The 15,735-nt window shown below is 46.2% G+C and overlaps 1 protein-coding gene across 8 annotated transcripts in view; it reads right to left on the minus strand.

Annotated features, from left to right (window-relative positions):
* Positions 1-15,735, minus strand: part of LOC112257197 (mitogen-activated protein kinase kinase kinase kinase 5) — a 130,429-nt gene that overhangs the window by 84,409 nt on the left and 30,285 nt on the right. For all 8 annotated transcript variants that reach the window (XM_042325144.1, XM_042325150.1, XM_042325149.1 and 5 more), the window contains exons 4-6: positions 11,470-11,560; positions 4,048-4,112; positions 3,215-3,270 (exon numbers count right to left, since the gene is read on the minus strand). In XM_042325144.1, coding sequence (XP_042181078.1) covers positions 3,215-3,270; positions 4,048-4,112; positions 11,470-11,560 — 212 coding nt within the window. The remainder of the gene's footprint in view (positions 1-3,214; positions 3,271-4,047; positions 4,113-11,469; positions 11,561-15,735) is intronic.

Consider the following 15,735-nt stretch of genomic DNA (forward strand, 5'->3'; position numbering starts at 1 on the left):
ATCCCAAACCCTGTGAACACAAAGACAGAGCTGTTATCCCAAACCCTGTGAACACAAAGACAGAGCTATGTTATCCCAAACCCTGTGAACACAAAGACAGAGCTATGTTATCCCAAACCCTGTGAACACAAAGACAGAGCTGTTATCCCAAACCATGTGAACACAAAGACAGAGCTGTTATCCCAAACCCTGTGAACACAAAGACAGAGCTGTTATCCCAAACCCTGTGAACACAAAGACAGAGCTGTTATCCCAAACCCTGTGAACACAAAGACAGAACTGTTATCCCAAACCCTGTGAACACAAAGACAGCGCTATGTTATCCCAGACCCTGTGAACACAAAGACAGAGCTATGTTATCCCGGACCCTGTGAACACAAAGACAGAGCTGTGTTATCCCAAACCCTGTGAACAAAGACAGAGCTATGTTATCCCAGACCCTGTGAACACAAAGACAGAGCTGTTATCCCAAACCCTGTGAACACAAAGACAGAGCTATGTTATCCCAAACCCTGTGAACACAAAGACAGAGCTATGTTATACCAAACCCTGTGAACACAAAGACAGAGCTGTTATCCCAAACCCTGTGAACACAAAGACAGAGCTGTTATCCCAAACCCTGTGAACACAAAGACAGAGCTATGTTATCCCAGACCCTGTGAACACAAAGACAGAGCTATGTTATCCCACACCCTGTGAACACAAAGACAGAGCTATGTTATCCCAAACCCTGTGAACAAAGACAGAGCTATGTTATCCCAAACCCTGTGAACACAAAGACAGAGCTATGTTATCCCAAACCCTGTGAACACAAAGACAGAGCTATGTTATCCCAGACCCTGTGAACACAAAGACAGAGCTATGTTATCCCAAACCCTGTGGACACAAAGACAGAGCTATGTTATCTCAAACCCTGTGAACACAAAGACAGAGCTATGTTATCCCAAACCCTGTGAACACAAAGACAGAGAGAGCTATGTTATCCCAAACCCTGTGAACACAAAGACAGAGCTATGTTAGAGACTTGGTTGAAATGGCAAACTCGGGAGTCAACCAGAAGTTTAAATTTCCTGGTTTCATGGACCCAGATTAAACCTAGGTCTGACCTGAACTGTGTTCGAATACTCATACTAACCACACTAAGCGTACTATTGAGTATGCAGTATGCTAGTATGCTTATTGGTTATAGTATGGATATAGTTAGTATGCCAAAAGTTCCCGGATGTCATACTACATTCGCCAAAATACGAAGTATACAAGCAGTGGACACGTTTATTTACGTGGTTTTAGGGCCCATAATGCAATTCTTCAGAAAATGGGCGTGGCTTCAGAACATTTTCCGATTTGACGAAAATATGCAGCCAAAGTCCGACGAGAGCGGATACAAATTCGTTGCTGACAAATGTTAAGAAAATATCGAGCAACGTAATAAAGTAAACGACTTTCTAAATAAGCTACACACGTTGTTTGCTGACAATTTGTTAGCTACGCTAGCCTTACAAACCGCATAGCATATCATTAGAGCAGTTGCTCGTATGCACCCGGTACGTTAGCTAGCTACATAACTAACGTTAGCCCGGCTACTTAACTAACGTTAGCCCGGGTACTGAACTAACGTTAGCCCGGCTACTGAACTAACGTTAGCCCGGCTACTTAACTAACGTTAGCCCGGCTACTTAACTAACGTTAGCCCGGCTACTTAACTAACGTTAGCCCGGCTACTTAACTAACGTTAGCCCGGCTACTTAACTAACGTTAGCCCGGCTACTTAACTAACGTTAGCCCGGCTACTTAACTAACGTCAGCTGGCTACTTAACTAACGTCAGCTGGCTACTTAACTAACGTCAGCTGGCTACTTAACTAACGTCAGCTGGCTACTTAACTAACGTCAGCTGGCTACTTAACTAACGTTAGCCCGGCTACTTAACTAACGTTAGCTGGCTACTTAACTAACGTTAGCTGGCTACTTAACTAACGTTAGCTGGCTACTTAACTAACGTTAGCTGGCTACTTAACTAACGTTAGCTGGCTACTTAACTAACGTTAGCTAGCTACTTAACTAACGTTAGCCCAGCTACTTAACTAATGTTAGCCCAGCTACTTAACGTTAGCCCGGCTACTTAACTAACGTTATCTGGCTACTTAACTAACGTTATCTGTCTACTTAACTAACGTTATCTGTCTACTTAACTAACGTTATCTGGCTACTTAACTAACGTTATCTGGCTACTTAACTAACGTTAGCTGGCTACTTAACTAACGTTATCTGGCTACTTAACTAACGTTAGCTGGCTACTTAACTAACGTTAGCCCATCTACTTAACTAACGTTAGCCCGGCTACTTAACTAACGTTAGCTGGCTACTTAACTAACGTTAGCTGGCTACTTAACTAACATTAGCTGGCTACTTAACTAACGTTAGCTGGCTACTTAACTAACGTTAGCTGGCTACTTAACTAACGTTAGCTGGCTACTTAACTAACGTTAGTTGGCTACTTAACAAACGTTAGTTGGCTACTAACACAGTGACCTTACCAGTATATTAACTATCTGCTATTTAACTACCCAATGTGTATTGACTTGATCATTCATGTCATTCTTAGTTAGCTAAATGGTACAGTCGTTGTGCGTTCTCAATATACATTGTTGATGAAGTCGTAAGATGTCTAGCTAGTAATTTGTTAGCTATGCTAGCAAGAGGTTGCATAGCAACAGCATCAATTTCCGGTTAGACAGGAAGCACTAGTACGCTCAACTGAAAGGATACTTTTCGTTTACAGTACACTAAAATTACCTAATAGTATGTAGTATATACTCATTAAGTATGTAGTATACAGTATGTTAGTACGGGTACTCCAACACAGCTCTGAACTTTAAGGACATTAGTCCATTGTTGATATAATCCCAATTTGTGTTGCATGTCAGCAATCATGTTTTCAAGATATTGAACTTTGAAAATACAGAAATACGATGCAAACTGCTGATCATACCAGCTGTATTTCTGTATAATGAAAGTTATATATCTTGTTGTACGTATCAATCGTCTCTGAGTAGGATTGCTGATCTAGGATCAGGGCCTGCCTATGCATGTAACCTCATTCACTGTGACGTGAAGGGCACAACTCTGATCCTAAAATCAGTACTCCTGCTCTGAGACTGCCCCAGGAGCAGGCAGAATCTGTGTCAAGGAAACCTGTACCTAAGTGTAATTACCTGTATGGTCTCTCTGCAGACGTAGGCTATCTGCAGCTCTGATAGGGGACCCGTCACTGACAAATGAAAAACAGACAAACATGATGGTTATGCCGCCCTAAAGGCCATTTGTATAGTTTAATATATATATATAATGAGGGTCAGATAGGATTATGTCTGTAATCTGTAATCTCTGACCACTAGGCTACCCTGCCACCTCCACACTCTAACCACTAGGCTACCTGCCACCTCTACACTCTAACCACTAGGCTACCCTGCCACCTCTACACTCTAACCACTAGGCTACCCTGCCAGCTCCACACTCTAACCACTAGGCTACCCATAACAAACAGTGTGATCATACCATACGGGGAGATATGAAACATTTCAATAAGAAATAAATAAGCCATCATTTATAAGTAGTAAATCAGCCGATAATTTGACAGTATAACTGTGGTGATATGCGAGAGAGAAGAGACGGAGACAGAGAGAGAGGAGACAGAGAGAGAGGAGACAGAGAGAGAGAGAGGAGAGAGAGGAGACAGAGAGAGAGGAGACAGAGAGAGGAGACAGAGAGAGAGGAGACAGAGAGACAGAGGAGAGAGAGGAGACAGAGAGAGAAGAGAGAGGAGACAGAGAGAGAAGAGACGGAGACAGAGAGAGAGGAGACAGAGGGAGAGGAGACAGAGAGAGAGGAGACAGACAGAGAGGAGACAGACAGAGAGGAGAGAGACAGAGAGGAGAGAGAGGAGACAGAGAGAGAGGAGACAGAGAGAGAAGAGACAGAGAGAGAAGAGACAGAGAGGAGACAGAGAGAGAAGAGACAGAGAGAGAGGAGACAAGTAACAACACACCATGATATATGTCCTGTAGAGATCCTCCCCCACAGTACTCCATACAGATCCACAGCTTGTCACGGCTGATCCAGGGAGGGAGATGAGACAGTTAGGCGCACAGGGGACAGTTAGGCGCACAGGGGACAGTTAGGCGCACAGGGGCACAGGAGAAAGTTAGGAGCAGTAAAACAGACTAGGGGTGTATTCATTTGTCAAAATGTGTTGCAATGAAAACTAGCGTGTCTTATTTGACAAGTTCAGGTAGGTCCTTCTTCATTTCAGTCTGTTTGCCTCTGTTTGGTTCTTAGGGAATAACCCCAGAGTTTACAATATACACAGCTAAATAGTTGGCAGAACATGAATGACAGAAGAACACAGAAGACCAAGAACAATATTATTCATATTATTCTAAAAAAATATTTAAAAAAAATATTTTTTTCTCCCCAAATTCTGTTTTCTCCGTTTAGTTTTTCCAGGTTTTCGCTCTCAAAATCACAGTTTTTGAAAAACAAAAACAAAATTGAATGTTCCAAGTCCACAACAATGCTTAAAAACCACATCAGGAGACCACCCTTGAGGATTGGGAAAAATATATTTTTTTAAATTTTTGGGTGTATTCAACGGCACACTCTGATTCAGAGGGGTGGGGTTAAATGTGAAAGACACATTTCAGTTGAAGACATTCAGTTGTACAACTGACTAGGTATCCCACCTTAGCACAGTAAACCTCTCAGATCTGACTGTAGTGAAGACTACATTATTAAAGAGTAGTACAGTAAACCTCTCAGATCTGACTGTACTGAAGGCTACATTATTAAAGAGTAGCAAATCAAATCAAATCAAATTTTATTTGTCACATACACATGGTTAGCAGATGTTAATGCGAGTGTAGCGAAATGCTTGTGCTTCTAGTTCCGACAATGCAGTAATAACGAACAAGTAATCTAACTAACAATTCCAAAAACTACTGTCTTATACACAGTGTAAGGGGATAAAGAATATGTACATAAGGATATATGAATGAGTGATGGTACAGAGCAGCATAGGCAAGATACAGTAGATGATATCGAGTACAGTATATACATATGAGATGAGTATGTAAACCAAGTGGCATAGTTAAAGTGGCTAGTGATACATGTATTACATAAGGATGCAGTCGATGATATAGAGTACAGTATCTACGTATGCATATGAGATGAATAATGTAGGGTAAGTAACATTATATAAGGTAGCATTGTTTAAAGTGGCTAGTGATATATTTACATCATTTCCCATCAATTCCCATTATTAAAGTGGCTGGAGTAGAGTCAGTGTCATTGACAGTCATTGACAGTGTGTTGGCAGTAGCCACTCAATGTTAGTGGTGGCTGTTTAACAGTCTGATGGCCTTGAGATAGAAGCTGTTTTTCAGTCTCTCGGTCCCAGCTTTGATGCACCTGTACTGACCTCGCCTTCTGGATGACAGCGGGGTGAACAGGCAGTGGCTCGGGTGGTTGATGTCCTTGATGATCTTTATGGCCTTCCTGTAGCATCGGGTGGTGTAGGTGTCCTGGAGGGCTGGTAGTTTGCCCCCGGTGATGCGTTGTTCAGACCTCACTACCCTCTGGAGAGCCTTAAGGTTGAGGGCGGTGCAGTTGCCATACCAGGCGGTGATACAGCCCGCCAGGATGCTCTCGATTGTGCATCTGTAGAAGTTTGTGAGTGCTTTTGGTGACAAGCCGAATTTTTCAGCCTCCTGAGGTTGAAGAGGCGCTGCTGCGCCTTCCTCACGATGCTGTCTGTGTGAGTGGACCAATTCAGTTTGTCTGTGATGTGTATGCCGAGGAACTTAAAACTTGCTACCCTCTCCACTACTGTTCCATCGATGTGGATGGGGGTGTTCCCTCTGCTGTTTCCTGAAGTCCACAATCATCTCCTTAGTTTTGTTGACGTTGAGTGTGAGGTTATTTTCCTGACACCACACTCCGAGGGCCCTCACCTCCTCCCTGTAGGCCGTCTCGTCGTTGTTGGTAATCAAGCCTACCACTGTTGTGTCGTCCGCAAACTTGATGATTGAGTTGGAGGCGTGCGTGGCCACGCAGTCGTGGGTGAACAGGGAGTACAGGAGAGGGCTCAGAACGCACCCTTGTGGGGCCCCAGTGTTGAGGATCAGCGGGGAGGAGATGTTGTTGCCTACCCTCACCACCTGGGGGCGGCCCGTCAGGAAGTCCAGTACCCAGTTGCACAGGGCGGGGTCGAGACCCAGGGTCTCGAGCTTGATGACGAGCTTGGAGGGTACTATGGTGTTGAATGCCGAGCTGTAGTCGATGAACAGCATTCTCACATAGGTATTCCTCTTGTCCAGATGGGTTAGGGCAGTGTGCAGTGTGGTTGAGATTGCATCGTCTGTGGACCTATTTGGGCGGTAAGCAAATTGGAGTGGGTCTAGGGTGTCAGGTAGGGTGGAGGTGATATGGTCCTTGACTAGTCTCTCAAAGCACTTCATGATGACGGATGTGAGTGCTACGGGCGGTAGTCGTTTAGCTCAGTTACCTTAGCTTTCTTGGGAACAGGAACAATGGTGGCCCTCTTGAAGCATGTGGGAACAGCAGACTGGTATAGGGATTGATTGAATATGTCCGTAAACACACCGGCCAGCTGGTCTGCGCATGCTCTGAGGGCGCGGCTGGGGATGCCGTCTGGGCCTGCAGCCTTGCGAGGGTTAACACGTTTAAATGTCTTACTCACTTCGGCTGCAGTGAAGGAGAGACCGCATGTTTTCGTTGCAGGCCGTGTCAGTGGCACTGTATTGTCCTCAAAGCGGGCAAAAAAGTTATTTAGTCTGCCTGCACAGTAAACCTCTCAGATCTGACTGTAGTGAAGACTACATTATTAAAGAGTAGTACAGTAAACCTCTCAGATCTGACTGTACTGAAGACTACATTATTAAAGAGTAGCACAGTAAACCTCTCAGATCTACTGTACTGAAGGCTACATTATTAAAGAGTAGCACAGTAAACCTCTCAGATCTACTGTACTGAAGACTACATTATTAAAGAGTAGCACAGTAAACCTCTCAGATCTGACTGTACTGAAGGCTACATTATTAAAGAGTAGCACAGTAAACCTCTCAGATCTGACTGTACTGAAGGCTACATTATTAAAGAGTAGCACAGTAAACCTCTCAGATCTGACTGTACTGAAGATTACATTATTAAAGAGTAGTACAGTAAACCTCTCAGATCTGATTGTACTGAAGGCTACATTATTAAAGAGTAGCACAGTAAACCTCTCAGATCTCTGTACTGAAGACTACATTATTAAAGAGTAGTACAGTAAACCTCTCAGATCTGACTGTACTGAAGGCTACATTATTAAAGAGTAGCACAGTAAACCTCTCAGATCTGACTGTACTGAAGGCTACATTATTAAAGAGTAGCACAGTAAACCTCTCAGATCTACTGTACTGAAGGCTACATTATTAAAGAGTAGCACAGTAAACCTCTCAGATCTACTGTACTGAAGGCTACATTATTAAAGAGTAGCACAGTAAACCTCTCAGATCTCTGTACTGAAGACTACATTATTAAAGAGTAGTACAGTAAACCTCTCAGATCTGACTGTACTGAAGGCTACATTATTAAAGAGTAGCACAGTAAACCTCTCAGATCTGACTGTACTGAAGGCTACATTATTAAAGAGTAGTACAGTAAACCTCTCAGATCTGACTGTACTGAAGACTACATTATTAAAGAGTAGCACAGTAAACCTCTCAGATCTGACTGTACTGAAGGCTACATTATTAAAGAGTAGTACAGTAAACCTCTCAGATCTGACTGTACTGAAGGCTACATTATTAAAGAGTAGTACAGTAAACCTCTCAGATCTGACTGTACTGAAGGCTACATTATTAAAGAGTAGCACAGTAAACCTCTCAGATCTGACTGTACTGAAGGCTACATTATTAAAGAGTAGCACAGTAAACCTCTCAGATCTGACTGTACTGAAGACTACATTATTAAAGAGTAGTACAGTAAACCTCTCAGATCTGACTGTACTGAAGGCTACATTATTAAAGAGTAGCACAGTAAACCTCTCAGATCTGACTGTACTGAAGATTACATTATTAAAGAGTAGCACAGTAAACCTCTCAGATCTCTGTACTGAAGACTACATTATTAAAGAGTAGCACAGTAAAGCTCTCAGATCTGACTGTACTGAAGGCTACATTATTAAAGAGTAGCACAGTAAACCTCTCAGATCTGACTGTACTGAAGGCTACATTATTAAAGAGTAGCACAGTAAACCTCTCAGATCTGACTGTACTGAAGGCTACATTACTAAAGAGTAGCACAGTAAACCTCTCAGATCTGACTGTACTGAAGGCTACATTATTAAAGAGTAGCACAGTAAACCTCTCAGATCTGACTGTACTGAAGATTACATTATTAAAGAGTAGCACAGTAAACCTTTTCTTATAGCTTACCTTTACATTCTAAAAATACCTCTCGTCTGGAAATATCAAGTATCACTTCCTCAAGTCAGCTACAGACTATCACTTCCTCAAGTCAGCTACAGACTATCACTTCCTCAAGTCACTCAGCCACAGACTTCTGCAATGGTATATATAGTGTTGGCCCACTCCTTACCAGAGGTAGCTCTGGGCCCTAGGGGTCAAACATAGTGCACTACACAGGGAATAGAGTACCGATTATAACATATCCCTGGTATTGAGGGTGGTCTTACCAGAGGTAGGTCTGGGCCCCTGGTATTGAGTGTGGTCTTACCAGAGGTAGCTCTGGGCCCCTGGTATTGAGGGTGGTCTTACCAGAGGAAGCTCTGGGCCCCTGGTATTGAGGGTGGTCTTACCAGAGGTAGCTCTGGGCCCCTGGTATTGAGGGTGGTCTTACCAGAGGAAGCTCTGGGCCCCTGGTATTGAGGGTGGTCTTACCAGAGGTAGCTATGGGCCCCTGGTATTGAGGGTGGTCTTACCAGAGGTAGGTCTGGGCCCCTGGTATTGAGGGTGGTCTTACCAGAGGTAGCTCTGGGCCCCTGGTATTGAGTGTGGTCTTACCAGAGGTAGCTATGGGCCCCTGGTATTGAGGGTGGTCTTACCAGAGGTAGCTCTGGGCTCCTGGTATTGAGGGTGGTCTTACCAGAGGTAGCTCTGGGCTCCTGGTATTGAGGGTGGTCTTACCAGAGGTAGCTCTGGGCCCCTGGTATTGAGGGTGGTCTTACCAGAGGTAGCTCTGGGCCCCTGGTATTGAGGGTGGTCTTACCAGAGGTAGCTCTGGGCCCCTGGTATTGAGGGTGGTCTTACCAGAGGAAGCTCTGGGCCCCTGGTATTGAGGGTGGTCTTACCAGAGGTAGCTCTGGGCCCCTGGTATTGAGTGTGGTCTTACCAGAGGTAGCTCTGGGCCCCTGGTATTGAGGGTGGTCTTACCAGAGGTAGCTCTGGGCTCCTGGTATTGAGGGTGGTCTTACCAGAGGTAGCTCTGGGCTCCTGGTATTGAGGGTGGTCTTACCAGAGGTAGCTCTGGGCCCCTGGTATTGAGGGTGGTCTTACCAGAGGTAGCTCTGGGCTCCTGGTATTGAGGGTGGTCTTACCAGAGGTAGCTCTGGGCCCCTGGTATTGAGTGTGGTCTTACCAGAGGAAGCTCTGGGCCCCTGGTATTGAGTGTGGTCTTACCAGAGGAAGCTCTGGGCCCCTGGTATTGAGGGTGGTCTTACCAGAGGTAGGTCTGGGCCCCTGGTATTGAGTGTGGTCTTACCAGAGGTAGCTCTGGGCCCCTGGTATTGAGTGTGGTCTTACCAGAGGAAGCTCTGGGCCCCTGGTATTGAGGGTGGTCTTACCAGAGGTAGCTCTGGGCCCCTGGTATTGAGGGTGGTCTTACCAGAGGTAGCTCTGGGCCCCTGGTATTGAGTGTGGTCTTACCAGAGGAAGCTCTGGGCCCCTGGTATTGAGGGTGGTCTTACCAGAGGTAGGTCTGGGCCCCTGGTATTGAGTGTGGTCTTACCAGAGGTAGCTCTGGGCCCCTGGTATTGAGTGTGGTCTTACCAGAGGAAGCTCTGTGCCCCTGGTATTGAGGGTGGTCTTACCAGAGGTAGCTCTGGGCCCCTGGTATTGAGGGTGGTCTTACCAGAGGTAGCTCTGGGCCCCTGGTATTGAGTGTGGTCTTACCAGAGGAAGCTCTGGGCCCCTGGTATTGAGGGTGGTCTTACCAGAGGTAGCTCTGGGCCCCTGGTATTGAGTGTGGTCTTACCAGAGGTAGCTCTGGGCCCCTGGTATTGAGTGTGGTCTTACCAGAGGAAGCTCTGGGCCCCTGGTATTGAGTGTGGTCTTACCAGAGGTAGCTCTGGGCCCCTGGTATTGAGGGTGGTCTTACCAGAGGTAGGTCTGGGCTCCTGGTATTGAGGGTGGTCTTACCAGAGGTAGCTCTGGGCCCCTGGTATTGAGGGTGGTCTTACCAGAGGTAGCTCTGGGCCCCTGGTATTGAGGGTGGTCTTACCAGAGGTAGCTCTGGGCCCCTGGTATTGAGGGTGGTCTTACCAGAGGTAGCTCTGGGCCCCTGGTATTGAGGGTGGTCTTACCAGAGGTAGGTCTGGGCTCCTGGTATTGAGGGTGGTCTTACCAGAGGTAGCTCTGGGCCCCTGGTATTGAGGGTGGTCTTACCAGAGGTAGCTCTGGGCCCCTGGTATTGAGGGTGGTCTTACCAGAGGTAGCTCTGGGCCCCTGGTATTGAGGGTGGTCTTACCAGAGGTAGCTCTGGGCCCCTGGTATTGAGGGTGGTCTTACCAGAGGTAGCTCTGGGCCCCTGGTATTGAGGGTGGTCTTACCAGAGGTAGCTCTGGGCCCCTGGTATTGAGGGTGGTCTTACCAGAGGTGGCTCTGGGCCCCTGGTATTGAGGGTGGTCTTACCAGAGGTAGCTCTGGGCTCCTGGTATTGAGGGTGGTCTTACCAGAGGTAGCTCTGGGCCCCTGGTATTGAGGGTGGTCTTACCAGAGGTAGTTCTGGGCCCCTGGTATTGAGTGTGGTCTTACCAGAGGAAGCTCTGGGCCCCTGGTATTGAGGGTGGTCTTACCAGAGGTAGCTCTGGGCCCCTGGTATTGAGGGTGGTCTTACCAGAGGTAGCTCTGGGCCCCTGGTATTGAGTGTGGTCTTACCAGAGGAAGTTCTGGGCCCCTGGTATTGGAGTGTGGTCTTACCAGAGGTGGCTCTGGGCCCCTGGTATTGAGGGTGGTCTTACCAGAGGTAGCTCTGGGCCCCTGGTATTGAGGGTGGTCTTACCAGAGGTAGCTCTGGGCCCCTGGTATTGAGGGTGGTCTTACCAGAGGAAGCTCTGGGCCCCTGGTATTGGAGTGTGGTCTTACCAGAGGTGGCTCTGGGCCCCTGGTATTGAGTGTGGTCTTACCAGAGGTAGCTCTGGGCCCCTGGTATTGAGGGTGGTCTTGGCTCTTACCAGAGGTAGCTCCCGAAGTAGGCCACTATGTTGTGGTGCATGCATTCCTTCACCATGAAGATCTCCTGCTGGATGATGGAGAAGTCATCCCCTGGAAGCAGAGAATGAGAGAAACTCAGACGCAGAGACACACCCCGTGCCGTGCACACACAGACACACCCACACGAGAGAGGGAGACACGCAACACACACACACGAGAGAGGGAGACACGCAACACACACATGAGAGAGGGAGACACGCAACACACACACGAGAGAGGGAGACACGCAACACACACACGAGAGAGAGAGACACGCAACACACACACGAGAGAGGGAGACACGCAACACACACATGAGAGAGAGAGACAGACAGAGAGAGGGAGACACGCAACACACACACGAGAGAGAGAGACAGACAGAGAGAGAGAGACATGCAACACACACACGAGAGAGAGAGACAGAGAGAGAGAGAGAGAGACAGACAGAGAGAGAGAGAGACAGACAGAGAGAGAGAGAGACAGACAGAGAGGAGAGAGACAGACAGAGAGAGGGAGAGAGACAGACAGAGAGAGGGAGAGAGAGACAGACAGAGAGAGGGAGAGAGACAGACAGAGAGAGGGAGAGAGAGACAGAGAGGGAGAGAGACAGACAGAGAGAGGGAGAGAGAGACAGAGAGAGAGACAGAGACAGACATTCTCCTTTGACTGATGGTATTCTGCATAAAGCTCCTCTCCATATTAATATGAATTAATGGAGGAGAAGTTAAAGCACGTTGGACAGAATGAATCACTGAATCTTTCCCCGTCCGTTGCCAGACCACAGAATATTTCACTCCATTTCAATGTGCCTGGATGGATAACATACTTCCACGGTGTAACATTATCACTGCATTGTGCATATAGACAAAATTAATCAAATGGTGTCCTATAAACGTATGTATGTAGCTACTAATGACTAAAGCACTACTACTGCTGTTAACACAACCACCACCACCACTAATACTACTAATACGACCACCACTACTACTAATACTACCACCACCACTACTAATACTACCACCACCACTACTAATACTACCACCACTACTACTAATACTACCACCACTACACCTAATACTACCACCACTACACCTAATACTACCACCACTACTAATACTACCACCACTACTACTAATACCACCACTACTACTAATACTACCACCACTACTACTAATACTACCACCACTACTACTAATACTACCACCACTACTACCACCACTACTAATACTACCACCACCACTACTAATACTACCACCACCACCACCACTACTACCACCACTACTACTAATACTACCACCACTACTAATGCCACTACTCCTACAACCACCACCACCACCACCACCACTACTACTAATACTACCACCACTACTAATGCCACTACTCCTACAACCACCACTACTACTAATACTACCACCACTACTAATGCCACTACTCCTACAACCACCACCACCACCACCACTACTACTAATACTACCACCACTACTAATGCCACTACTCCTACAACCACCACTACTACTAATACTACCACCACTACTAATGCCACTACTCCTACAACCACCACCACCACTACCACTACTACTAATACTACCACCACTACTACTAATACTACCACCACTACTAATACTACCACCACAACTACTAATACTACCACCACTACTAATGCCACTACTCCTACAACCACCACCACCACTACTACTAATACTACCACCACTACTAATGCCAATACTCCTACAACCACCACCACCACCACCACGACTACTAATACTACCACCACTACTAATACCACTACTCCTACAACCACCACCACCACCACCACTACTACTACTAATACTACCACCACTACTAATGCCACTACTCCTACAACCACCACCACCACTACTACTAATACCACTACTCCTACAACCACCACTACTACTAATACTACCACCACTACTAATGCTACTACTCCTACAACCACCACCACCAATACTACTAATACTACCACCACTACTAATACCACTACTCCTACAACCACCACCACCACCACTACTACTAATACTACCACCACTACTACTACTAATACTACCACCACTACTAATGCCACTACTCCTACAACCACAACCACCACCACCACCACCACTAATACCACCACCACTACTAATGCCACTACTCCTACAACCACCACCACCACCACCACTACTACTAATACTACCACCACTACTAATGCCACTACTCCTACAACCACCACCACCACCACCACTACTACTAATACTACCACCACTACTAATGCCACTACTCCTACAACCACCACCACCACCACCACTACTACTAATACTACCACCACTACTAATGCCACTACTCCTACAACCACCACCACCACCACCACTACTACTAATACCACCACCACTACTAATGCCACTACTCCTACAACCACCACCACCACCACCACTACTACTAATACTACCACCACTACTCCTACAACCACCACCACCACCAATACTACTAATACTACTACCACCACCACTACTAATACTACCACCACTACTATTGCCACTACTCCTACAACCACCACCACCAATACTACTAATACTACTACCACCACCACTACTAATACTACCACCACTACTAATGCCACTACTCCTACAACCACCACCACCAATACTACTAATACTACTACCACCACCACTACTAATACTACCACCACTACTAATGCCACTACTCCTACAACCACCACCACCACCACTACTACTACTAATACTACCACCACTACTAATGCCACTACTCCTACAACCACCACCACCACCACTACTAATGCCACTACTCCTACAACCACCACCACCACTAATACTTCCACAACCACCACCACCACTACTAATACTACCACCACCACTACTACCACCAATGCCAATACTACCAATACCACCACTACTACTAATACTACCACCAATACCACTACTAATACTACCACCAATACCACTACTAATACTACCACCAATACCACTACTAATACTACCACCACCACCACTACTAATACTACCACCAATACCACTACTAATACTACCACCACCACCACTACTAATACTACCACCAATACCACTACTACTAATACTTCCACCAATACCACTACTAATACTACCACCACCACCACCAATACTAATACTACCACCAATACCACTACTACCACCACCACTACTACCACCAATACCACTACCAATACCACCACCACTACTAATACTACCACCAATACCACTACTAATACTACCACCACCACCACTACTAATACTACCACCAATACCACTACTACCGCCACTACTAATACCACTACTCCTACAACCACCACCACCACCACTAATACTTCCACAACCACCACTACTAATACTACCACCAATACCACTACTAATACTACTACCACCACCACTAATACTACCACCACTACTAATACTACCACCACCACTACTAATACTACCACCAATACCACTACTAATACTACTACCACCACCACTACTACCACCACCACCACCACCACCACCAATACCACTACTAATACCACCACCACTAATACTACCACCACCACCACCACTACTAATACTACCACCACCACTACTAATACTACTACCACCACCACTACTACCACCACCACCACCACCACTACTAATACTACCACCACCACTACTAATACTACTACCACCACTACTACCACCCCACTAATACTACCAATACCACTGCCACTACTCCTACCACCCCACCAGCACTAATACTACCACCAATACTACCACCACCACCACTACTAATACTACCACCAATACCAATACTATCACCAATACCAATACTACCACCACCACCACTAGTACAACTACTACTAATACTACCGCCACCACTACTAATACTACCGCCACCAATACCACTACTACCACCACCACTACTAATACTACCACCACCACTACTAATACTACCACCACCACCACCACCACTAATACTACCACTACTAATACTACCACCACCACTACTAATACCACCACCACCACCACCACCACTACTAATACTACCACCACCAATACCACCACTACTAATACTACCACCACCAATACCACTACTAATACCACCACCACCACCACTACTAATACTACCACCACCAATACCACTACTACTACTCTTTTGTCCTGTACTTCTCTAGTCTCTCTGCTGCTCGACAGACCAGTCTCTTTCCTCCGGTACTTCTCTAGTCTCTCTCTCCCAGATCTGTTGGTCTCCTTCTATAGCCTGGTCCC

This window comes from Oncorhynchus tshawytscha, linkage group LG08, assembly GCF_018296145.1.
Source record: "Oncorhynchus tshawytscha isolate Ot180627B linkage group LG08, Otsh_v2.0, whole genome shotgun sequence".
NCBI classification, from domain to species: Eukaryota; Metazoa; Chordata; class Actinopteri; order Salmoniformes; family Salmonidae; genus Oncorhynchus; species Oncorhynchus tshawytscha.